The 27,345-nt window shown below is 37.9% G+C and overlaps 1 protein-coding gene across 6 annotated transcripts in view; it reads right to left on the bottom strand.

Annotated features, from left to right (window-relative positions):
- csmd3b (CUB and Sushi multiple domains 3b) overlaps window positions 1-27,345 on the bottom strand; it is a 373,951-nt gene that overhangs the window by 15,334 nt on the left and 331,272 nt on the right. For all 6 annotated transcript variants that reach the window (XM_026288598.1, XM_026288599.1, XM_026288600.1 and 3 more), the window contains 8 exons: window positions 26,636-26,821; window positions 25,427-25,600; window positions 14,873-15,055; window positions 11,867-12,043; window positions 9,692-9,871; window positions 5,439-5,612; window positions 3,760-3,933; window positions 471-544 (listed from right to left, as the gene is read on the bottom strand). In XM_026288598.1, coding sequence (XP_026144383.1) covers window positions 471-544; window positions 3,760-3,933; window positions 5,439-5,612; window positions 9,692-9,871; window positions 11,867-12,043; window positions 14,873-15,055; window positions 25,427-25,600; window positions 26,636-26,821 — 1,322 coding nt within the window. The remainder of the gene's footprint in view (window positions 1-470; window positions 545-3,759; window positions 3,934-5,438; window positions 5,613-9,691; window positions 9,872-11,866; window positions 12,044-14,872; window positions 15,056-25,426; window positions 25,601-26,635; window positions 26,822-27,345) is intronic.

The raw sequence follows: 27,345 nt of genomic DNA, 5'->3' as shown, positions 1-27,345 counted from the left end.
GTGATTTCTAGACCTGGAAAAGTCATAAATTAACAATCTTTATTTAACTCTTTAGGCACTTTTATAATTTTTTATAAGCGATAAAACTATTTTTCTAGCTTTTTGGCAAAGACATTTTACATGAATTCTTTTACAGTATATCCCAAACATCTGGAAAATGTGTTGTGGACAATGGTGGGTTGCTTTCAGAACAGTAAAAGTGCAAAAAGGGTCCAATAGTATAATATAATTTATGTGCATGACTCATGAGTATATAATATATATATATATATATATGAGTATAAAATAAAAATATATGTATAATTTAGAAGTGCAAGTTTAAAAAATTTATAATACTTTTAATATTTAATAATTCATTTCAGATTAGTTCATATTAGTGCTTATTTCTTCTAATTTTAGGCTTTGAGAGCAGCACTTAGGCTGACATGAACTCCACATGTTTTTATTTATAAATGTAGTCATCCTGCTACCTTAAATCCAAAAGTCCTGTTAAGAGAGCCATAACGGGGCGTCGCAAGATTCTCACAGGTGGTACGAGTTGGCTCTGAGAAAAGAAAGGAAGAAGAAAGACAAAACAAATGAGTATTCAATCACATTCTTCTTTTCAGTATCTTCTGATCTTTCACATCTAAGGCAGTTTCTTTTTCCCCACCATAAGAGCATAACAGCATAAATACGTGCCACATCTCCCTTCAGGATCCCAAACACATCTCTCAAAGCAGCGCTAAGTCTCGGCTTATAGTGATGGTTATGGGGCCTGTGTGTTTATGTAAGTGCTGCAGCAGTGTCGTAACAGTTGTTGTTTTTTTATGGTGGGCTGATGGAGACGCAGCAGGGGGCAGTCTTGCTGCAGTAGTGCATCTGCGACGACACAGCTGTGCTACTCTGTAATTGGGATGTAGAGCACATTTTTGAGCTGACGCAGAGACCCTTGATTCAATGCAGGCGTGCAAATGACAGGACAACCTGCAAGGCTTACACAACCAACCCCTTCTCCGTACCGGTTTTAAGCGTGGAGCTTTAGAGTCAGCACACAGAAAATATATGATTGCATTGCCATATTGTGAAAAAAGTTGCAGACTGTTCGTGTTGCTTTGAATTTGAAGGAAGAGTCCACTAGTAGGTCAAATAGCATCAAGTAGATACTAGAACATCTGATTCGTGGACTTTTTATTTTTATTTTTTACAAGTATTTGTCACCACCAGAAGATACACTTTTCTAAAAACAAATATTTATACACAGATTAAAAACAATATATAGTATAATATTTCATGTTTCTAGTTCATATTTCTTGTACCCAGCATAGTTTAGTTCAAAGTTTTCGAGGATGAGGTTCAGCTTCTACCAACTGACAGATCAATCTGCAACTGAACACACATTGTTTTATTTTTTATGTCAACAACAAAAGGTAACTTTTAAAAATCAATGATTTTGCTATATCTAACAATGCACAATTTTAAGGTTAGTTGAATTTGATTATTTGCACCTGTGCCACTGAAACAAGACTACATAGGATTTACCTTAGTCAGAGAGAACAGCAAACAAGATTCATTCTATAAGAATTATGTGTAAATAAGTATTTTCCTTTTACAGCACTTAATTTCCACCCGCAAACACCCTATAATTCTTTTTTTTATGTTGTCTTTGAGGGTGCAATATGAGGCCATAATAATACTCAATTGAAAGAGCTAAATGATTACTGTACACCTGCTTTGGGGCCATGGCTGACATCTTCTGTTGGCACAACACATTAATTGCTTAAAAATGCCAATCAGTACTCATCCAAATCTCCCGCTGGCTGTTCACGGCTCCTCAATAATGGCCTCACAGAGTTGGGACCATTTATTCAATTACTTGCTCAGTTAAAAACAATTATCAATGTATTTATTGACGTTAGGAGAAGGACTCCCTCATGGATATATAAACTGAGGGGTTTAATCAGATAAACACTGTACTTAGGGGGACAGTGAGAAGAGGCTTTGTTAATGAGACATGGAGAAATGGATGAAAATAATAGAGTCGTAAGGCCAGTTCATACACCGAGAAGGAACAGTGAAAGAACTAAGGTATGTATATATGCATAAATAAATATAGAGTTCTGTGAATTAGTTCTAACAGTATTTCTATTTTAAAAGAAAGAAATAATTCTTTCTGAATAATAACTTTGATTCAGTTCACATCAGTCTCTATGGTCTCTTTGTGAATCAAAAGTACCCTAAAGCAGCTTTACAGAGATCAGTGCCTTAATTCCCTCCAGTAAGGGAACCTGGGGTGAAAGTAACAAGGGGAAAATCTGTTGGGGTAAAATGCTAAATAAACCCCGGAAGGAACAAAGACTCAAAACTTGAAGCTTAAGTTACAAACTCATGATATCACATAGTTTAACTAAGTCATGCTACCAGAAAAAAAGCTCTCTATAATTAAAAAAATAGTGATTAAATAGTAACTGACTAAAAGTCAGAAAAAGAAAATAGTTAACAAAATAGCATTGCCAATTATATCTTCAGAACATCAGACAGTCATGTATAATCCTGCAAATCAGAGAATGTATATTATGCAAACAGTACAAAGATGTAAACACTGTGTACCTTATACAATATACTTCATGCAGCAATAAAAAATACTTACAGTAGGTTGTAAAAAAGTAATAAATAACAGCATTTAAATTAAACTAAAAAGAGCAGTGACTTAAAAATGCTGAATTTGTAACACTTCACACTTCACTTAGTTAACATTGTAAGTTCATTATACCTAATGCATTAACTCTTTAATAACTCTAAAATTAATTTATTAATCTAGGTAGATGCTAATTTGAATATACTGTTGTTCATTGTTAATTCATGCCTTTTCAGAATATATGAATGTTCATTTATATAACTTGATAAGCTAAAATGTATTTGTACAATGTAGAAATGAACATGAACCAATATTAATGAATGCTATAAAAGTATTTTTCACTGTGAGTTCACGATTCCTAATGCATTAACTAGTGATGATGAACTGAAGCTGAATTGTAAAGTATAGCCGATGAATAATTTGATTGGTGAATTATAGAACTTCAGCCAGGTGCATGGCTCAGTGCACCTGTGTTTGAGGAGGTCATGGGAACCGAGCCGAGAAGCAGAAGACAATAACTTCACAACAGCTGCCACTGCCAGCCGTCAAGAAGTGAGCTCGTCGAGTTGAAGTTTCTCATTTCATTTTCCCTGGCCTTAGTTCCACACTTCATACTTGTCTGCTCATCTGCCAACTGTTCCGACTCTTGTTCTGTGGTCACTTAAAGGAGTGGCTTTGTTCTTTCTCACCATAATTGTGTCAATACAACGTCAGGCCTGATTGGAGCAGCACTGGCCTGGGCTGCTAGAGCTGTGGGAGGGCATCGATTTCTTTGGAGATGTTGTTGCTAAATACTTTTGAACTTGTTTGTGCACTGGGCGACAAATAATACCAAAAGGTCTTGTTGTTGTGGCCGGTAATCATAAAACTACTGGAAAGCATTATTTGAGGCAAAACTTGAAATTCTAACCACCTAGCTTCTGCTGGACTGAACCATGAAACCATAAAGTGACGAATGACTTAAGTGAGCATAATTGCTTCTCGTTTAGCAAAGCTGGACGCAGCGGTCGGCTTCAGTTGGCTGATTATTTGGTCATGAGGTTTTGATATACATACTTCTAACAATTATAATGGCAGTCTGTTTCACTGGGAATTTAACATATGGTTTAAACATGCACACTGTGTCAGCATAATTGATTTACCTATACAGCGAGGCTGGGATCCACTCCAGGTGCCATCAGCCTGGCAAATGCGTGTAGTACTGCCTACTGGAATGAAGGGAGCCACGCAGCTAAATGACACCTCGGACTGGTAGATGAAACTGCGGCCTTCCCTCGAGCCAAAGGCAGGGGTTCCGGGATCTCCACAGAATTTCGCTATAATCGCAGAGATCACAAAGAAATACTTTCAGCTAAATCATTCTCAAATGGTTAGTCATGAAGGATGCTGAAAGCTTTGTCATTATAAAACCCTTAATACCCTTAATATTAAACACTTCTCAGAAAGGGAGAATTTTTTTTGGCAAATATTGAAATTGTGAATACAGTAATGTGAGGAATATCCAACAAGCTTATTTATTAACAAATCTGAAATATACACTGTCTATGGTTCATTCATCACACTCGAAAAGGAAGGTCAAAACATGCAGATTGCATTGTGGGATGCATCATCACGCTGTGTGCTCTGATGTATGTATACTGCACATTTTGGCAACTGTAGCTGGTTATCCAGTATTTTACGAAGCTCTTATTTTCACCAAGGCCACATGATGAGTAATACCGTCAAAAACATAATATTGTGAAATATTATTACAGACAGTTTAAAATAACGTTTTTCTGTTTTAATATATTTTAAAATCTAATTTATTCCTGTGATCAGGAATAAGTGTCACAGTGTCTTCAGTGTCACATGACCCTTCAGAAATCATTCTCGTATGCTGATTTGGTGTTTAAGAAACGTTTCTTAATATCTCTGTTGATAACTGTATCTAAGCATTTGCAAGTCCTAAATGTCACTTTTGATCAGTTTAATGCATCCTTGCTGAATAAAAGTATTCACTTCTTTAAAAGAAAAAAGCATACTGACCACAAATTTGACCTATTAAATATTGCAGGAATAGTAAGAATAGTATGTGATTATGCTATTCAGAACATAGCCATATGATAATGGGAGAAGTCCCAGGCCCTGTGGTAAACATTACACATTGCCCTGCCCCTGTCAGGCAAACAATAGGTCTCTGGAGGGAAAATCAATCACATGGTTGACGTCACCAGCTGACTGATCCATCATAAATATGCTGGTCAGACTACTGTGCCTGAGATCTAGCACTACAAACTTGACTTTTCTTGATGAATTATAGATATGCTGTCAAGATATAAAATAAAAGTGGAAAAGAAAGAGAATGAAAAAAATCAGAACCCCCGACTAAGTCAGAAGTATGCTTTCTTTTTCAAGCAAAATATTTTTTTTTCATTGCCTGCTTTTGTTTCATGTGAGGGCTTAAAACAAGGGGACCCTTGCGATAACTAGGTTTTTTAAACTTTCAATTCTCACATCACATCTGGAGGTTCTTCATCTTAGACATCATACAGCATTGTGCTGAAACAGACCGATATCCCCACCTTGTCTGGTGTCCTAAACAAATATTACTACCTAATCTAGCAGATCTAATTGATATCAAGAACTATATGTTCACATTCAGTGATGATCAAATCAATCAATGTCTGATCATGACTTCCTCGCCAACAGCAAGTAGAGAAGTTGCAGACATAAGACAAGGTGTGAACTTTCTGCTGCTTTTTTTGGGAAATTTCAGTTGCAAACACCCGCAGGGATGAAGCAGTCAGTTTGATTAATATTAATAGAGTAGTACAGTACTCACGCAAGCACTGGGGCATCTCACCACTCCATGTCCCGTTGCCCACACAGGTGAGAATGGCAGGGAAAGAGAGCTCATATCCTGGGGAGCAGCTGTAACTCACGCTGGTGCCCCACTCAAAGTCATGTCCCTCCAGGAGGCCGTTTGAGATCGGTGGAGGAGCTGTGCAGGTAACGACTAAAGGAAGAAGTTAAACAGAGGAGAGTCAAGCTCATACTTAGGAATGACGTGTCCAATACAATTAGAATGTAACCAATATAATAGTACATTTGTCTTGGTTTCTAGTAAAAACTCCTAAACACCCTTAAAGGAGACCTATTGTGCCCCTTTTTACAATATGTAATATAATGGAGCTTTTCCACTGCATGGTACAGCTCACTTTTGGGGGGTTTTCCACTGGGTACAATGTGCTGGGTACTTTTTCAGTACCACCTCGGCTGAGGTTCCAAGCAAGCCATACCATTACCATTACCATAATGTGACTTGTAAACCCTGCTGATCACTGATTGGCAGGAGAGAATCGTCACTACCTGAATCATTGAACTTGCAAAACGAGACACCAGACCTGCTACATTTAAATTAGCACAGCCAGCATATGAACGGATGCAACTTTTTTTTTTAAACGAATGCAACTGCTTTGAACGAGTGCACTTTTTTAAAACAATCAAAAAATGGTTTTGTGGTCTGTTGAGGAAGTACAGATACTCCTCTCTAGCCGAGGAGAGGATCCAGTAAGAGCTTGATGGGGCGACGCAGAACGAAAAAAGTTTTTCATTAGGTCACTCAGTTCTTGGCTGATACAAGTGTATATTCCCGCCCACTTAAAGGGGTACTAAACAGCAGTGGAAACACAAACCGAGATGAGCTGAGTCGTACCACACAGTAGAAAAGTGCCATAAGTATCTGGTGTCTTCAGAATTTGTCTGTGAAGTTTCAGCTCAAAATACCCCACAGATCATTTATTATTACATTTTGAAAATACCTATTTTGAGTGGAAGAAGAAACACGCTGTTTTTCATGCCTGTATCTTTAAATGCAAATGAGCTGCTGCTCCCCACCCCCTTTTCCAGAATAGAGCTATGCCATTAAAGCTCGTACCTGCTAAAAAAACATCTGTTTTGGTTCTGATTATCATGTTTATCGTGCTGAAATCATGCATTTTAAACCATATTAGTTTAGGGGAAGTCATGGCCCTATAGTTTGACTTCTAATCCTAGGGTTGTGGGTACTCAGGCCGGCAATACCATGACTGAGGTGCCCTTGAGCAAGGCACTGAACTCCCAACTGCTCCACAGGCGCCACAGCATAAAAAATGGTTGCCCACTGCTCCGGGTGTGTGTTCCCTGCTGTGTGTGTGCACTTTGGATGGGTTAAATGCAGAGCACAAATTCTGAGTATGGGTCACCATACTTGGCTGTATGTCACGTCACCTAAACTTCTGATATACGGTTTTCTGAGTGCACAAATACAGAAAGCAGCTGTCACGGCATGCGAGTACTAAACTTCAGTTATCATTCACACACAAGTTTACATTAAAAACATACACGAGTTACAAAAACAGTCTATTACGTCTGTGAATGTAAACAGCTGATTATGACCTGGAAAAGTCAGATTTTTATGATATGTCACCTTTAAAATAATACTAATTCCAGGGCTTTTTTGCTTTTAAACAAATGATCCGTGAAAGGAGGTGCTTATCCTTCGGAAACTGGTGATTGTTAGCCTCAGGAGGGAAAAGTAAATAAAAAATGAGCTGCCTAATTTTCTATTCATTTTCTATGTGGCTTGCAATTTATGCAAAGTTGTTAGCAAAATTCGAGAAATAAATACAGTTTAAACCGCTATTTGATGTGATTTATTTCTAACAATAAACATTAAATAAACATAACTCTCCATAGGAGGTAGTTAGTTTGGAATCAAATGTGGTTTATAGTTAACTTCATTTCCAATAAATTAAAGAAAATGTTTTGTTTGAATACAACAGCTCGTATAACATGGTTACAGACTTCCAATCTTCTTTATGAAACAGTCTAAATGATGTTACATTTTAGATGTCAGACACAAGAACATTGCCATCTGTAAAACATACACATTTATTATGAATAATCTTAGTAAATAAGCTGTTAAAATATTATCAATATATAAGACAACATGTAAAAAAGTAGCGTTAAGTGTAGCAATAACTATAACAGGACTAGCAGTTTCAATTAGGTAGAGAGATTAATTGCTTCTGCTAACACCACTCAAGTCACTGAATGCTTTATCTGTCTTTTCCAATAACTGCCAGCACAACTCTGTGAGGTAAGTCCTCTTTCCCGGTTATCAGTCCTCAGGTACCACATGAGCCCTTAAAAATCAATCACACTCTACCAGACAGGAAGCCAATGCCTTGCTCAAACGGGCACTCATGATGACACATGCCCCTTCTATGGTGCAACACCCCAATATGATGCTCACACACACACACACACACACACACACTATTTTTATATCATGGTAAAGTTCTAGCCAGACAGTTATTACTATGCTTCAACTGCTTCTTTATGAGCTGATCATGTTGCCTTTGCTTCACTCATGTTGATAGAACCAATAAACTTCTAACAAAGCCCATTGTTGTATTATTAATCAGAATCAGTGCTGGCATCCTTTAAAGAGACCTGGACCAGATTGGAGCTCCTAAGCTAATGAATATTTCATGTAAAGCATCTAGAACTGCAGGAAAGAGACAGAAGGGACACACACACACTCAATGTCAGGATGCTCCACACACCTGAAGCTTTTGACAGAGGTGGGAGTGGTTCTTTTTTGAGTCGACTCACATTAACATGCATATTAATGGATCTGTGAGGCAGAATATCAGTTCAGACCGAGGATATGGAGTTCAAGGCTCTTCAGATATGTATGCACAACATGTCCTTTAAGAGACAGGAGGAGGCCGCTGCCTTCAGGAATAAATGAGACAACTGTGTCTATCTAAATGAGCTTAGCAAAATGGCATTCCGCTAAGGATCACAAATGCATCGTCCAAACCTGCAATTCAATTTCATATCACTTTATATATTCTATACCAGTTCATCTCCTGGAGGTGGGAAGATGACAGGAGTCATTTGCGAAATTAATTCCGAGAAATGCAAGGGCTCATAGGTCAAAGCTGATTATAATAATGGGGACAACATAGCCCTTAAGGGGTGAACGCTCAGTATACAAGTGTGTTTATGTACCCATCGTATGACTGTCATTTGTCAAACAGCGTGATTGGTTGATAAAACAAGAATGTTTACCATTCATTGTAGTGCAATCGCACAAGAAAAGATGACCTACAAGGGTGGATAAACACTCTTTAGTTCTACATTTCAACAAGACATCCATCGCATTGGGCGAAGACACAAAGCTGGAAGATCTCAGCTCACTCTGGATGAAGCATCTGTGCATCTAACGCTCGGGGCGGTTGAGGCCAGATGTGCAGATTTATCAGTGAGTGAAAAATCTTAAGCTTTGCCTTCTGAACAATAAAGCTCTTTGACTTTACTAGGCAGAGAAAATATTAAAGTGTTAATCTTGGGATGATGAAGCCTGTGGGAGTAGTGGGAAATTAAATAACACTTATAATAAGGTTCAATCTGTCATATTAATTGATGCATTAAATATCATTATCCTAAATTAATAAATTCTGTAAATGTTAATTTGATAATATATATATATCATTGTTCGTTGTTAATCCACATTTGGTCAAAGTCCATTAACAAATGTTCATTTATTCAGTTTAAAATGTTAACTAAATAACAAGTAGTTCTCAACCAGGGGGGCTGGGGTCCACTGGTGGGCCTCTGGAAAAAACGAATGAAACTAAATTGAAATGCTGAACACACCCACAGACACACAAAACAAATCTAGTTATGGACTGAAATCACATTCATGTGTTCTCCGCCAAAACTCTTTTTATTGAAAATCACGGAGAACCTTGTATCATCTGGGATCACAAAATGAATGATGGTTAATTATGTTTAATATGTCATCACTCCCAGTTTCTGTTATGAACATAATATTTTAAACTATCATAATTACAGCACAAACACCAGAGGAAATACTTAAGTATATTATGTTTGACAACTATAGGCTTTTAAGTAAAAAATGTTGCAAATCATGTCAGTAAAATTGTCCATTGTTATTTCATGATACTAACTAATGTAAACAAATGGAACCTTGCCATCAATTTATTATACCTTTTACTTTTAATGTTTAAATTCAAGTTTTACCTTTACAGAAAGGCACAGGGGCATTCCAGGTACCATTTCTGGTACAAGTGATGGTGGAGAAACTCTCAGTTTCCATTGCATAGCCAGGCTGGCACACGAAAGTGATGTTTTGTCCGATGGTAAAGTCCTCACCATATCTCAGCCCATTGGCTGGCACTCCTGGCTCTCCGCAGTTGATCACTGGAAAGTAAAGATCACATCTATGATGTTTATAGGCCAAAATGAACTACAATGTTGAGTACAATGCGCTAATAGTCTGGGCAATTTACAATCTGCTAAACAACAGCAGTGTAGATCTTTATTCAATATTTAATACAACTCATCAGATGGCAATCATAGCTTTTTGTGGCAATGTGATTGAAGCTATCGAAACAAACCTTTGGGAGCCACATTCACAAATCATCTTTAACAACTCATTTACACTACAGCAATCTTTAGGACCCCTGGCTTTTTATTTGAAATGATAGATCTTGCTATTATGTAAAGAAATCAATAGCACCCAAGCACGGCTCCCATCCCACTGGCGTCCACAAAGTGCAACTTTGAATCAATTCTACAGATCTTTTAGCATTATCATTCCTTCCAATAGATAAATAAGAGGAGGTCGGATTGGAATGATATGAGAAAGAGTACAGCGCCGCTGGAATACAGATGAAACAAATTTGTAGTTTTGCACTCAGCTGTGGCTGACAAAACCTCAGTGCATTTATTTAATTATTTCCCAAATGCAACATCCTAATTTCCTCTATTGATTTATGGTGGACCATTACTTATTTGTCACCCTTGAGTTGCCATACGTTTTGTGTCTTTTGGAAAAGGACAGAAAATGATGTTTTGTAAAATCCATCAGCGGCCTTGTGCATAAACATGTCAGCTGATGGTGAGAAATAGCTAACGCTAAATGCTAATGTGACTCCTCCCTTGGACACAGCCATGTATCACCACTTTTGCCCCACTCAATAAACACATGTAGCGTTGCATCAATCAGAGCTGGTTTGGTGCACTGCCCATATAATTCCAGTAAACAGTATGCAAGGAATACACCCATGTTTAAGGGTGAACGTTTCAGAGCATTAAGGGGTGTGATTATGGATGATAATGCCAACTTACCTAGACTAAGCTCTTTTATTGTGTTGTGTGATTTTTCATCATTAATCATACAACTAGTACTGCGAGAGTTTTTAATCAACTACATATGTGAGTGTTCCATCACTCATAAAACTGAACTGAAATGGATTCAAATGATAAAAATCATAATATATATTCTAACCGTGACCAAAAAAACTATTCTGGAACAAATGGCTATTTGGCTACTGGTTAACAACATCAAGTCCATTTGACCTAAGAGACACTGATGGTTTTAAATAAAAGATTACCAAGACACACATTAAAGACCTATGGATCATTATAGATTCATGGACCAGACTGATAAAGTATAAATTAGTATAAGAATGTATAAGTTAGTAATTTTTACATAAAAATGGTAAAATGCTACAGTAAAACATGCGAATTGGCAAGTTTCTCACCATATACAGTTAAAAATCATAAATCGTTATGAACAGGCCATTTATGAAGAACACTGATTCATTATGTGGTTTACTATTTTACCATCTGTTTTATTATGGTGGCTGTCAGTACATTTTAAGGTTACAAAAAAGCAGAATTTGGAAGTTTGTATGATTATAAGTTGCAAAATATACAGATCTTATTGTGGACATGGTATGAAATATGGATTTATGTATCTAACAGAGCACAAGTGGAACTATCCTGACCTTCACATCTTCTTCCCTTTGATAAAAGAGCATCTTGGAGCAATCCCACTAATTCTAACCCAGTTCTTCTAGAAAATGCACTGAAAACGTTCTAACCTTCTGTGTTCAAAGGAACACCAGTTACTCTCATGGTGATGCCTGAATTAAACTTTCATAAATTGGGTCCCCTGAACTCTCAGCAAGAGGACTTCTCTCTATCAGTCAAGGTCTGTTAGCATGACAATTCATTTTTAGTACAGCTTTACACAAATGAATCCCTCAAGCACATCCTTCACATCACCTCATTACAACCTATAATGAAGCACTACCGAGGCCATTTTGGTTTATTAAAAAACAAATAAGCCTTCATCTCAATTTTAAGTTCAACAAATCCCCTGCCGTATCTCACTTGTTTCACACTTACAGGTGCAGTTGGGTGCAGTGCCAGACCAGGTGCCGTTAGCTTGGCATTGTCGTGTGGTGGAGCCACTTAGCAGGTAGCCATCCATACAGGAATAGATGACCGAATGTGAGAAGGTGGTGCCATCCAGTCGATATACCCGTCCGTTACTGGGAGTCCCAGGGTTACCACACTGCACCGCTGTAGTGTTTTAAAAACAAAAATTAGTGTTCTTCAATGAATCTTTTGTCATCATTTTTAGTCACTTTGACCCAGAAACACCAAAATGTTTAAGTGCAAAAGGAAAAAGGAGAGTCTTGGATTTCAGATGATAATATGTTTTTATGAGATATCTTCATTTAAAGTGATGGCTGTCATAAAACCTTGTTTTTAAGAAAGTATTCAATAAAGAACTAGTCATTGTCAAAATGTTACACATCTGACAGAATCGGGAGATACATACTCCAGTTTGAGGTCAGTAAGATTTTTATTCAACAAGGGACCAAAACTGGAAATAAATATGTCATAATCATTTCTGATCAAGACTGAAGTTACGAATGCTGAAAATTCAGCTTTGCCATCACATGAATAAATTAGATTTTTAAAATATTTTGCAATTAAAAACTATTTTAAATTGTACAAATATTTTAAAATTTTTACTGTATTGATCAAATAAATGCAGCCTTGGTGAACAAATGTTACCGATCCCAAATATTTGAACAGTAGTGTATATGCACTGTCACATTCACTTCCACAAATCATGGTTCTACTTAAATGACTTTGGCGATTTAAAATGATCACATATATGATCACTTGTCCAGCCTTGAATCTGTGTCATGTTCCTTAGTCTCAGATGTCACACAGTCTGCTCTCTGACCATCCGATGCATATTGCTCACAAAACTGTCTAAGTAGGTGGTTCTTGGCAAGAATAATTGGCAGTGTGGACAAGACCATATGCTGATCAGTCAAAGGTCTCACTATATGAGACTTTGTGCTTTTTAATTAGCAATACAAATACTTTGCCATGAAGCACTTTAGTAATTGAACTGGATTACTATTTTCCAGAAGTAGTCCGTTATCTGTAAAACTATATATTTAAAGTTTTAAGTAGTTTCCCTTAAACTGTATTTGATGTATTTTAAGATTATCTGATGGGAAGAAAGCGATGATCTAAAGGAACAGATATCATTAGAGAGACGGCTTTGACCATGTAATGACTATGACATGGGACAGTGGCTATAACAGAATGAGGTATTAGTGTCTGCAAGGCTTAAATGAGTGGGGATGAAGTTTGAAGATGTGATATGACAGGCCTGTAGATCATACACGGAGCATGGCACTGAGACCGAGGAAATGAAAGGACAAAAAAAGAAAGCTCTTTATTTCCGCAGAGATGCTGCTTGAGTGAATTAACTGGCTGAAAACCTATTAATCCACCAAGCCGAAGTGCTTTTTGGTTGACTGCAATGGAAGAACTCAGACTTCCTTTCAGGATGGAATCATCTCTCTGTGCAGCAGTTAAAAAGACAGTGCTTGCGGTACACCTCCATGACGGCAAACCCGAGCACTCTCTTTGTCTTGCAGTGACAGGCTGACCATTGTGATTCCCATAGGGCTTGTCATTTTGCAGCATGGGAGACAGATTATAGCGCAATGCCTTCCCCCTCAATTAGTCACTGTTCCCGTATCCTGGTGCCAATTGCAGTCTCTCAAAAATGATTCCCGCACAATGACTTAGGTCATGTCAGCTATATGTTCTGTGGGAGGTGGGAGCCCTGGGAGAAACACCATTAGTCAGGTCTTGGAGCAGGAAAACAAGATGGTGCATCATGTTTCGGCAGAAAACACTGCCTTCTTGAGTCTGGAAGTGGCTAGTCATCTTTCATTTGTGCTGTAGACTTTATAACCTCTGGGAAAATGTGGGTTTATTATGTGATGTGGGACTCTGACAACTGTACAACTGTAACGGCAGGCCCAAATAAAACATCTGGTTACAATGTGGACGGTGATATATTACTTAGCAGGCAGTTGATTTTAAGGTTTGCCGCTGATAAATGACTTTGGGACTATTTTATGGTATAATAAAGACAACACTTGCTTACAGAGGGTTGGATGCAAGATCATTATTAAAATGAACAGGAAGGTCTTCTGTTCAGTGCTTAGTAGTGCTACTAAAGAAATAATAATGCAATGCTTGTTAGAAGGTTCGAAATAAGTTCCCCTGTTGGACCAACAAAAATTCTCCGTTTTCCATTCTCTACTTCTAAACCAACTCTTAGTTGCTGATGAGAACGTATTTTGGTGTTTTTATTATGCTTAAATCTTCGCTATATAAAACATTTTCTAACCAAGATTCTGGAGAGACGCGATCATTTTTTTTCTCTTTAAAAAATATTATTTGATGAAAAAAAAAAAAAACATCATCTACATGAAATAAAAATAAATACACATACATTTGAACAATTTAATGAATTCTTGTTGAATTAAAGTATTTCTTAAAAATTGCTTTAAGAATATAATAAAAAAAATTATACAGATCCAAATATTCCAAACTTCCAAATAAAGTGTGTATATATAAATATATAATATTATTAATTATTTGATATATAAATAATAAATGCTGCTTGTAAATCGATTTCATTGGAATACAGTTGATACTTTTGAATGGCCATCAAATGCAGAAAGAGGTTTGAAACCAGATGGTGTAGTTACGGCATCTACCTGCAGGGGGTGAACAGGAGTTAAAATCTAGATCCCTTGATCTGAACAAACTGATTTCATTAAATGCAGTCAGTTCTAAAAATCAGCTTTGACAACAACATCGTATTTATGTGTGCAGTGTGAACAAAGCCTTAGATCAGTCGATGACTTGTTAAAACAAACTCCTGACTAAGTAGCTTAGGGCTGAAGATGTCCTGCTTCTGGATTCACCTAGCCAAGTAAAAGAGAATATGTGAAATGTGATGTGAGAGTGGGAGTTGGGCAGTTTTAGAGATGCTGGATCAAATCAGCTGCTGCAGGCGCTTACGTTTGCAGGAGGGCTGAGTACCGGACCATGTGCCGTTGGGGAAGCACATCCTTTCCGCGGAGCCAAAAAGCTCATATCCCACCAAGCAGCTGAAGTGCACTTTACTACGTATCCGAAAGTCACTCTCATCTCTGTTACCATGGGATGGTGTGCCTGGGTCACCGCATGTCCCTGATGAATCACCTTGAGAAACAGAGAAGGGAATAAAAAAGACAAAAGAGACTGAAAAGAGGTGAGAGTCATTCCAACTATATCGTAAATCTTCATGTCCCCATTGTATATGTCTTAATATATTGGATAAAATATTAAACTCATCCTTTTAAGAATGACATTAGATTAGTTGGTATTATTAATATCACTATTAAACAATTAAACATATATTGTACAAATGGGCTGAACTATAAATAGTTTTACTGCTTTCTTTATGCAGATATTACCATTCTTGACATATAAACTCATAACATGGAAAAAAAAAACCTGCTAAAAGTATTTTGGGGAATATTTAGTTTTAATTTGTTAGCATTTCTTTTTTTACCCCGTGCCCTCAATTTTACTTTCCTTCCCGTTAGTCTTTTATAAGTCGTTTAACAATTCATGAATGACATCATTCTCCTGGAAATAACAGTTTTGGTGGGAAAACAACAGCACAAACATTAGTACGTTTAAGTAAGTTGGCTTATTTCACTCTAATACATTCTATCTTATTTGATACAATTGCAGGAAAAAAATGAAGTGCATTTTTATTTCTATCGTGTTCATTTCTTGTCATTGTGTAAATGAAACGTTATAATTAAAGTGCCTGAGGCTGATGAGCATATTTGTAAAAGTCTCTTTTATAGAAATACCTTCTTAAACACACAAGCATATTCATCTTACTGTTGAAATATGAGGCAGAAAAAAAGAAACCAAGAATTTGCGTAAAGTGTAAAGTTCTGCCAAATGAAGAAAAAAGGAGGCTAGTCCTGCGCCTGTATTCCAGCCCCTCTCAGGATGTAATCTTGGAGGACATCTTTTTTTTTCATGCACTCAAGGCTTTGCTACAGCTCTCTGGAAATTGATATTCCTGATTGATTCCTGCTGCTTCCATATATCTGAGCTCAGGGCCCTGCAGCCTTGCACCTCACCTGAACCTGAGATCCATTCATCATCAGCACACAAGCGCACACAATCACACAGAGACACACATTTCTGCTCACACAGGGCTTATGAATGATCTCGACACACCAAAAAATATAGAAAGTGATCGGTTGTGATTGTGTCACATCGCATAGAAGTTTCATGTTCAGTGTTCACAGACAAATCGCCAGCTATTGGAAACCTGGTTAGCACACAGTGTTAGAAACCATGACTTACTGCTCAAACTCTGGACAAGAGAGCTAAAATAGATCAGTGTCTGGTTGTACCAGCTGTGCACAAGTTATTATACACATGAACTATAGGTTTTTAAGCTACAATTCACGCATTGTTGCATTGCACAATTATACTTAGATGAAACCTCACACATAACAGTAAATAGCAGGCTTATTAAATTGGTAACTCTTTAGTATAGGGACCAATTCTCACTATTAACCAGTTGTTTATTAGAATGCCTATTATATACATATTGGCTGCTTATAAGTTCTTATAAAGCATAATAATCAAGGAACTTTTGCTGCATAATATCATTGCGTCTGCTGCACCCATGGTAATTTTTCTAACAATGCACATCTTTACTAATTCAAATAAATTGTTCTTTGGAACACAATAATATTAAGTAGCACAACTGTTTTCAACATTGATAATAATAAGAATTGTTTCTTGAGCACCAAATCAGCATATTAGAATGATTTCTGAATGATGATGTGACACAAAAGAATGGAGTAATGGCTTCTGAAAATTCAGCTTTGCAATCACAAAAATTAATAAAATTTTATTATTTGTATTTTAATATTTCACACCATCACTGTTTTACTGTAAATCTTCTTAATGGTTCAAAAAAGGTACACATCATATGAGACAACACAGTACTTTACAGAAAGCTTACAACCTGGGCTAACTTTTGCCTTAGTTTGTAACAAAGTCTGTACATAATTTAATAATGCAATTTTTCCTAACTAGTGTTCACTACGTGTGAACTTCATGTCTCAAAGACATCGTGAACATTTGTTGCAATGCAACCCTACCCAGCACCCTAAAGGTAAAAACTGATGTCTCATATCAAGCCAGCCAACATCCAAACCCAGCCTATGTCAATGAAACCAGCCAGCTCCATAAACAAGTAATGATTTATTTCAGAACAGGCAGCTGTATGAAAACAAACAAACAAACAAAAACCAATCTCCTGATCTAATACATCAGAGAGGCTGGAGAGTTCGGTGGGCAGGGCTAGCGGTGGGCTGCCCAGGGGACAGATTAAAGATGGCTGTTATTAAAGGACTGCGGGCTGTTCCCTTTACTTATTAATACGTCAGTGGGCTGCTTGAACATGCTCTTCTGCTGAAGGGCCAGTTGTTGACCCTTGCATTACTGGCAGGCTTTTATCCCGCAGACTTTGTTGTACAGTAAATTGCAGACTTGTGCCATACATCACACAGCGGGTACTCGCACACTAGACGGACAAGATGCATGTTGACGTAAACTTGAAGTTAAGTGCGGAGGATGGATTTCCTCTCAGAGAACAAGCACACAGAGGGGTCTGTTTCTCAGGTTGTGGTGTGATGAAGAAACAGGCACCCTACCAGTCATGCTAAGATGAAGTAGCAAGCATTTCTTAGACTACCGCCATGTGCAGAGATACGTTGTGACAGAGACATATACTTTTCTTGGGGCTTGATAAACACTTTGCAGGGCAGAGTGAGTAGTGAATTTCCTGGGAGGTCTATGCGTGTTTGTATATCACTGCGGAACAAGGTGTATGTTTTTATGTCATGTTCCATCTTTGTCTTTCTTGCTGGTGGCAGAGGACAAGAGGAGCGAGAGCAGGGAGAAGTGGGTGTTTGGACTCCCAAGAGCGTGTTCTGTCAGGGAGAGAGTGCTGACCAAGCATAACACTTCAAGGGCAGACGGAGGGGACTGCTGTATTAGCCTTCCCTCTGGAACTCTTCCACTTATCTGCAATGGCAGCCCTGAGACCACCATAGAAGCAGGAGAAGAGGGTATATGTCCAGTTGCATGTCACAAATTGATGTTCAGCCACTTCTGATTAAAAAAAGTCACTGCAAACATGCAGGTCACACTTTGAGGCAACACTGCTGACAGGATTACGTCAGATAAAAACTGATGCAATATTAAATGTCAACTTTCGGCATCCACGCAAAACCTGAGTGGAAGAGAAGTGGGGGACTAAGCATGGATTATTGATCAGTGGCATCTTCGGTGGCTTTTAGCAGTCAGGTTTGATTTCTCACTTTAATTCAAGTATGCTTTTGGACAGCAGATATGGGTCAGATACAAAATAGCTGAAATGAGCTTTAGCCTAGCATTTAAAGAGACAGATCACCCGACAATTAAATTCTGTTAGCTTTTAGTCACCACCATGTTGTTCCAAATTGTATGACTGACTTTTGTCTGTGGAACATAAAAGAAGATATTCTAAGAAACGTGTTTTTTGTCCATACAATGGCAGTCAATGTGGTCCAGTGTTCTTTTTAAACATCACTGACCTTCATTGTATGGACAAACAGCTGAAAAGGCCTTCAAAATGTCTTGAGTTCTGCAAAAGAAAGAAAGTCATACAGATTCAGATAGACGTGAGGGTGAGTAAAGGAAGACAGACTGCTTATTTTTGGGAGAATTATAAACAAAAAATACACAGATCCAACATCTCATTCCTCCAGCTCAGGGCTCACTGGTAATACATGCCTTTGGAGACTGAAACGCATAATTTTGAAAAGGGGTTTCAAAGTGCATGTTTTTGAAAATGGCACCATTATCGTTTCTGTGTAAACACCCAATACGAAATCTTTGCAAACGGTGATGTCATGCGAGTACATAGTACTCACTATGAATGAGGAGTAGAGCAACAGTTGGTGTGGTGATTTTAGTGACTATTCGTCACTCCTCTACAGGTATTTTTTACTAATAAGGTGACAGTGGCAACTACTGGCCTGTCATATTTAATGCAGCGTTTTTGGCAGTTAATGTTTAAATGTAAATAATTTTGAAAACGTTGTTGCGTATACGTGAAACATTTACCTATTACCTATTAAATTATTTTACCTGTCAGTCAGCAAAATTTGAATTAGAAAGCTGAATGCATACTAAAATATAAATTTCGACTGGTCAAGAGTTTTGTTTTGCAATTTTGAATTATGTGAAAAATCACATTTTTCAAACTTGTCCTAGAATGTTAGTCAGATTTTCACCAAAACTGTTTCAGATCATCTTCAGACAATGCTGGCAAAAAGTCATCCAAAAATTTCTGATAAACTAAACCGTTCTCATGCACAGTGTTAACAAATTTGATAAAATTTGTGCAAAAATGGACATGGAGCTATATCTTTGCAACACTTTAGCAGATTCTGTAGTAAAGAACATTATACCAAGCATTAATCGAGGGCACATGATTGGTTTCGGCTCAGTGCCACCTACTGGTCAAAATATATTAAACATTTACAGTTCTGCTTATAACTTCTTTGTAACTAGTTTCACCAAAAATTATTTGTAGATTTTATATATTTTCAAAACCGCAGTTTTTTTCTATGGAGTTTGGCCATTCATCCACATGCAACCGCAGCACCAAATCACTGAAAGTGAACTTTTTTGAAATTTCCTGCCAGGGTGAAGATTTTCAAATACTCTGTGTTTTGTAGACCGCGAAACCGAAGATTTTTGGCTTGTGACGCTTGAGCATTCGCTGATATCTCTGCCTACTGGAAACTACTGTTATATCACTACCTGTTGGCTTGGCATGCTCTTGTCAGTGCTTCATTGCTTCAGTGCTTTGTTTTCTTGTGGACACGTAGATTTCTTAAAAAACGGAAGAAGGAAAGACTGTTTATAAAAATACCCATGCACATTTGGACATGGCCTTAGTAATTCAAGATAGCTCTTTAGCTCTTTATTTTACCTTTGTTGTGCTTGGCCTCTTAACTGCTGCTTGCAGCTAAATTTTTATTTGCATTTTTACTAGTTTTAATGGTGCATCCTTTACTTGTTGCACTAGCTGGAATAACAATAGTCTTGAATCGATCCTGACACAAAGTGTGGATGCAGAAAAAGCAGTAAGTTTTTTTTATTTACCAATGTCATTATTAAAGCGTAGAAATGCTCTTTTTGCAGCAAGCTATTATTATTTTATTATCTGAAAGAAAGTGTTTTCGACTGATGGGGGTGATTTCAAATGTCACAAAGAAATTAAAATAGTTAAATGTTTAGCAAAATTCGAATTACATTTTATTTTCTAACCTCATAGTGCTGGAATAGCAGCTTGTCCAAACCACAAGTAGATGGAAAAGTAGAGGAACTGATTGGAAGCAATTTTATTTTTTTGCAATTCTGTGTGGGTTCCTTTAGGGACATTGGAGTGACATACTTCACCTTTAAGAAAAGCAGAATCCCTGCGGTCTAAGCTAGCAGCTGCTCTGTCTCAATCAGTGTGCAGTCAGCTCACTCTATCTGCAGTCAAGCAGTGCCAGAAAGCTCAAGCAGAGCTGGGAAGTTAAGTCTTGAGAAAGGCTCACTGCTAGAGGCTGCTCCTTTAGCTGCAGCCCTAACATTCTTACAGCCGCTCTAATTGGACCACAGGACGTTCAGGTGTGAGCAGGGAGAGAACAGAAGATCTTCCCACCAGGTGGACAATAAAACCCTCACTGATGCAGCCCAGTATATATGTGCTAATTGGGTACCAGGCTGTTTCGGGAGCAAAGAGTAAATGGTTGTTTGTTGATTTTAAGAGGGTCGGATCATGTCATAACTTCGTAAGGCTTTGCCTCAGAGACTTCTCTCTGGAAGCAGGCAATTAGAAGAGGCCGGCAACAAGGTCAAAGACTTGTAATAGCTCCGGTTTGGACTAAAACTAAAACAAAAGGTTGTAAAACAGCACTAACTGATCTCAAGAGCTGCTCGTGCAACAGATGCACACACAAAAATATCAGCTCAGTCTTTTCTAACAGACTGCAGTTCGCTGTGCGAGCGCATGTTTGTGTGTACAAACACCTTCAGCACAGCACACAGGAAAAAGGATGAAGTTGTGCTGCTATGATTTTGTGCCATGAAACCCAGAAAACCCTAGAGGCAGATGAACAGTACCAGGAAGGAGAATAAAGCCTCCTAGGACCAAGAGGAAAATAGATTTCTCTTTCTGTCAGTTGTTCTCTCTCTCTCCTCCTTTCTGGGTCATGGATCTCTGTAGAGGATTGGAGCATGTACAGTGTGATTGGAAAGAGACAATGTCTGTATTCACGCTTTATGGGTCATAGACACTTAATATAGGTTTGTTGGATAAACAGTGGGTGTTTAAAAATATGCAAACTACATTTGAGAGTCACATTTATGCAAAGACTGCCTGTAAGTTTCCAGCAACATGTTATTTTTATAGGTACATTCACACTGACGGTGATTTGTAATGACAAAGTGAGCAGAAGTGATTTGTTTTCAATGAGAGTTGGTGATCAGATGCAACATGCACTCAAAAAATGGATTTTTCCTGCGTGTGCAATTTGGTTAATTAAAGTGAGCTAATGCAACACAATTCTTGAACATTGTCACAGCTTAATTTCATTGCGTGCAATTAATTTGAATCTGTCAAATGGAAGTTTACTTAATCCATCTGTGTTGGGACTACATGAGGCATGTTGGACATTACTGTGAACATTATTTTTTCAGATCTGTTCTTTAATTCACTTAGCACTATACCAAATTACATCATGGTTGTTTCAGTCTTTATTGTTGTATACTATAAAGAAAGTCAATAAGCAATCTTAAATACAAATCGAAAGTAAAATTAAACAAAGGTATTATAGTAGCAACATACTGTAGTAATATTTTCATTACACAATTTCATCAATATAACAGTATTAAGTAATAGTACAATGTAAGCTATACAATAATGCTGAGCAGAGTTTGACTTGCGTCACTGTACCTTCTGTCCTCATTTAAAAGAAATGCTCTGTGATATGACAACATCACAATTTGATGTTTAATCCACATGACGCTAAGGGTTGGTAAGATTTTTTATATTTAAAAAAAAAAGAAATATCACCAAGGCTGCATTCATTTTATAAAAAATACAGTAAAAAAGGTTACTGCAATTTATAATTTTTTTTTTTAATTATTATTATTATAAATATATTTGTAAAATTAATGCTGAGATGGCAAAGCTGAATGGTCAGGAGCCCTTACATTCGCCAGTGTCACTTCAGAAATCATTCAATCATCTTGATTTACTAAAGAAACATTTCTTATTATAAAGGTTCAAAAACAGGTTCAAGGTTAAAAAAAAAGTTACACTTTTTTTCATGATTTTGTAGTTGAATTGAAAGACATCCTAGTGCAAAATGACAACAAAAGAGATCCAGTGACCAGCAATATCAATTGTTGAACAACTGAAGTCATTAGAGTTAACACATCTTACTAACAACAGCAGAAGCATCATGGGAATGAGGCGTGACATTGCTGATTACAAAAAGTAGAGCTGCTTAGCCTAACAAATGCTCAGTCTGAACAGTTACAGACAGTGTTTGTCATCTTAGCCACACACATCACCACAAGCCATTTGCGGTCATTCTTCAAACAATCTCAAATACAATGGCCTAATTTATAGCTTGAAAAAAATTGCACATCAAGTGTTTATCGCGAACAATGATTCTGATGGCTAGATTAAAAACACAAGGACACTACAATCAACCAAACCAATCAGATTTCAGTCTACAGGCTTATACAAAAAGCAGCACAACCTTCAGCACAATTTCCAATAATTCAAGGTCCACTTCTCAATACCAAGAGCATACAAACATGCAATATTTAATTTTAGAAGGGAGAATGGAGTCCTCCTCTACCAAGTCAGTGGTTCAGTGGACAAAATCTTTTTTTAAAGGGCACAACGGACTATTCTAGGCAACGAGATGGACTTGTTGAGCTCACTGAACCAGAGTACGTGGTATAAAACCATTCAAAATGCCAGTGACTGAGCAGTTCTCTCACTATATGTCTTTCCTGCATGTTCATATATAATTCCCTTTAAAGTCCCCAAGGACAATGTGACAGTGTGGTAGAATACGAGTTAGGTGAGGCATTGGACACAGGGGTCCTTGATTCGCAATAATTATATATGACAAAGGCTCAGCTGCCACTAGCGCACCAGATTCAGAAATATTTGAAGTGGCCTTGCAGAGAGTTTTGTGCACGGATGGTGTATGGCTTATGTAAAATCTCTCTAAGCCATATTTGGTGTTCAACAAAACTCTGTGCTGTATGTGTGGGTGTAGGGACCCACATGTGGAGCCCTTTGAGATTCCCCTCTGGATTTTTCCCAATTAGTACAAGCCTTTCCATTCTATTTACAGAATGAACAATGGAATGGTTGGGTTTTGCGTTGGGTTTGTTATGAAATGTGCACGTTTGGTCTGGTCTCCGCAGATCGTCTTGATTCCGAGAGTCCCCTGTTCCTGTTTTGTAAAGACTATACAACATAAACAGACATGGACTCCTGCAGTTGCATCTGTGTATTTCTCCATGCCCAAAGCAATCTGCATGTAATCTCAATAAAAAGCACAGAACATTTATAAAAAAAAACAGCACAGCAAACCCACAGATTAATTATACACCTCACAGATGTTGGACGCAAGCTTAAGGCAGCGCCCCACCAGCCAATTTTTCAGCCGTAAACTTCATTTTCATAGTCATCGGACAGTCAGAGGGAGTACTGGCCATGTCTCTCAGCAGGAGAGTGTTAACAGCCCTGGCGACTCAAACCTCTGCTGAGTTAATGGTTCTGCCACTGGGGTGGATTCTCACGGCCTTGCTGGGTGTCCAATGAGTTTATTTTTACATGGAAGAACTGACAAGCTTTATTTGAGATATTTTGCTACTTGGAAGTCGTCCAAACTTATACCCCACCAATTGTTAACTGTGATTGTGCAACAGCTACTTTCTGAGGTTCTCCTATACTTAAATGACTAATAAAATGAGTAACTGAATAAAAAGCAGAGGCAGAACAGACTGTGTTTATAGAGTTAATGTATTTCTAACTCAAGCTGTGCATGTACATATACTCTCAATAGCAAGCTCTGAAGGAATACACACACCCATGCATTCAGAGAGAAAAGATTCTAAACAAATTGCATGCTAATTCAGCCTATTACAACTCTGTCTGTGTGGTATTCCTGATAAGCAAGCTACACATGATGGGGACTTGGAATAGGACCCCCTTGAAAATGAGATCAACTGTGACTGTGACTAGACTGTGACCCCTCTTCAATGCAGAACCTTCATTTTGACAGAGCATGGCCAGATTTCAGCAAAAACAGTCAGTAGGTATAAGACCTTAAAGGGTTAGTTCACCCAAAAATAAAAATTAGCCTGTGTTTTACTCGCCCTCGAACCATCCTAGGTTTATATGACTCTGATTGGATTCGTCCGAAAGAAGAAAGTCATATACACCTAGGATTGACTTAAGCGTGAGTAAATAACAGGCTAATAACATTTTTTGGGTGAACTAACCCATCCAATCCAATAAACAAAAATGTAATACTGATTAAAGGTATACTGACACCAAGTAAGATAACTGTAACTAAAATTGTAATAATTATTCTGATTCTATGAAAATAAGTCCACATCACAACTATAATGAGAATGACACCTAGGAATGCTATAGTATATATCAATATATAAGATACAGAAAGAGTCGCTGAAAAATCCCCACAACTAAAACATAGACTGACATTCTGGATCACAGACAAAAGCAAACACTAGCAACTCCTTTTGGAAGAGCACTCAGCCAATCAAATTGGCTGAAGGCTAAAACAGAAACTAGAAATAACTGTAGTAAAATAATCAAGTAAATTACATTCCAAACACAACACTGACAACTATGTTGCTGATTTATTTATTTTTTTGCTCTGCCAGAGAAATATTTACAAAAGACGCCAAAGCAGGAAGCGTTGCAAACACAGGCAACGGACTGATCCAAAACTGAAATATCAGCAATCTTGGAACATCGCCTGCCCAATCAAATTAGCTGACTGGAAATAACGGTTGTAATAGTGTTATTACTTTTTCAACCAACAAAGAGAGGAAAAACAAGATTGCTTTGCGGAAGAAGCTAAGTTACGAGCACATGCTGTTCATATAACTAACCTTTCTGCTTTAGCCAGACAGAGTTGCTACAGGTAAAAGCCTTGGTTAGGGTTAAGAGAGCACTCATATCTGTTCACAAACACAGAACCCGATGGGTTCTGCATCTGTGCGATGTCAACAAGAGATATGTTTATGCAGGGGTATATATGGAAACCAGGCAATCATCTCTACCAATAAAATGACAATGACATCAACAATACACTTAATGAAGCTAACACTATCCAAAATCTCTCATCTTTAGTTGCGCAGATAGCATTGATGGATGTGTGTGTGTCTTACCTGAGCAAAAGGGCATGGGTGCGCTCCAATGGCCGTTGAGCTGGCAGGTTCGTGAGGACTCGCCCTTCAGTTGCCGGCCACCCGTGCAGCTGTAGCGCACCGTGGCGCCAAAGGTGAACTTGTCCCCACTCAGCACTCCATTGGGAGGAGATCCAGGATGTCCGCAGTCCACCACTATCAAATACACATGCAGACACAGAAAAGTGCGAATACGGTTACTGGATCAGCAAACACTCCTTCAGTACACATTAACATACATGATTATACTAAAACAAACAACTTGAAACAAAGCTGCTCTTTACTTTTAATTATACAATCATTCCGGCTGACCTCAATGATTACGGTGCTAATTCAACTTCCTGCAGGAGCACTAAGATCAGCACTTTTTGAAAGTTTGCTCCTTTCCTTAGCTCAGACCTCACACTACTACTAAAATTAGAAAAATTTTAATGTTATTCAAAATGAACATCAATGATGTTGTTAAATTTATATCTAATTAGGAAATATTATAATTTAATGTTATATTAAAATAATTAAACATTAATAACATTTATTTTTAATTAATTGAATTAACATTTCATTAAAATGTGCACACAAACGTCAGGGGGCAGCTGTGGCCTAATGGTTAGAGAGTTGGACTTGTAACCCAAAGGTCACAGGTTTGAGTCTCTGTGCTGGCACTTGAAACAATTAACACCTTTTATATATTGCAGTGTCAGCATTTTTATGTAGAACATATCCCAGATTTTACTCTAGGGTCACTTTGGTATTCAAAGAGCCCAGTAACTGGTGTTAGGATCAAACATGTGAACTACAGGGAAGATTATGCAGACACACAAAGCAAAAGTGGCGACTGGGCGAAAGGGCATCTCTGACAGCAGGGAGTCTTGTCAGGGCAAAATGTAAGCTCAGGCCCCGTCGACTTCGCAGCTGCTGCAGAACGTGTCTTACTGAGCTGTACACAGGCTGAGGATGTGCAGTGTTTCAACTTTCACATAATAAAACAGGGATCAGATTCTGTCGGAACCTGACATAGCTAATTAATCTGCCACAGAAATCTATGTTCCACCTGTCCCTCAATTATAAGCACTGATCTTAAACAGCGGGAAGAGGGTCGTGCAACTAATTCCCCTCAATTACAGGAATGCATAGGTAATTAGCACCACAATGCGACTGCCAAATTTTCATTGAAAGATGCCAGGAACATACCGATGCACTCGGGCAGCGGTTTGTCCCACTGACCCGTGGGCTGGCAGGTGAGGACAGGAGATCCAAACAGGTAATAGCCGGGGTTGCAGTCGTAGAATACCACTGTGCCAAAGGTGAAGTTTCCATGCTCGATCTTACTCTGCCTGATAGAGTTGGCTGGAATCCCAGGATCAGAGCAATTGACAACTGAATAAATAGAAGAATGGAAGAAAGGACAGAAACAGAGACGTGTTATTTGGCAGAAGCACCAAGCAAGTGACTTCAGTGGAAACAAGTAGGTCAGATGCTCGATGCCTGCAACGCATGCAGAATGAGAATTTGCCATTTTTTAGTACGTCACAGACATCCACATCCCAAAAAAACGTTAGGACACAATAAAAATCTCAATCTTTTTAAACAAGTGACATAGGATGGAATGATTTCATTTGAATAATTTTTTAAAAATGCAACCCTAAATATAATTATTTAATTTATAATATCAAAATAATATTATAAATAAATGTTTAATATGTTTAAAACTGTGTTAGTATCATGTATCATACAGTTACATGCCATAAGGGAGTGGACACATGCAGAATGATTTGTCACAGTACATGCTATCTATTTTTGTGTAAAAACTGTATAACGTCATCAATTACATTTTTGTTAGTGTACTTTCAGCCACCAAACCCCACAATTGGCAGCCACTTAGCAAACATCTCAACAGCCGC

This window comes from Carassius auratus, chromosome 19, assembly GCF_003368295.1.
Source record: "Carassius auratus strain Wakin chromosome 19, ASM336829v1, whole genome shotgun sequence".
Lineage (NCBI taxonomy): Eukaryota > Metazoa > Chordata > Actinopteri > Cypriniformes > Cyprinidae > Carassius > Carassius auratus.
The sequence above is the reverse complement of the archived record's forward strand: the minus strand, read 5'-3'. Positions and strand labels throughout refer to the sequence as shown.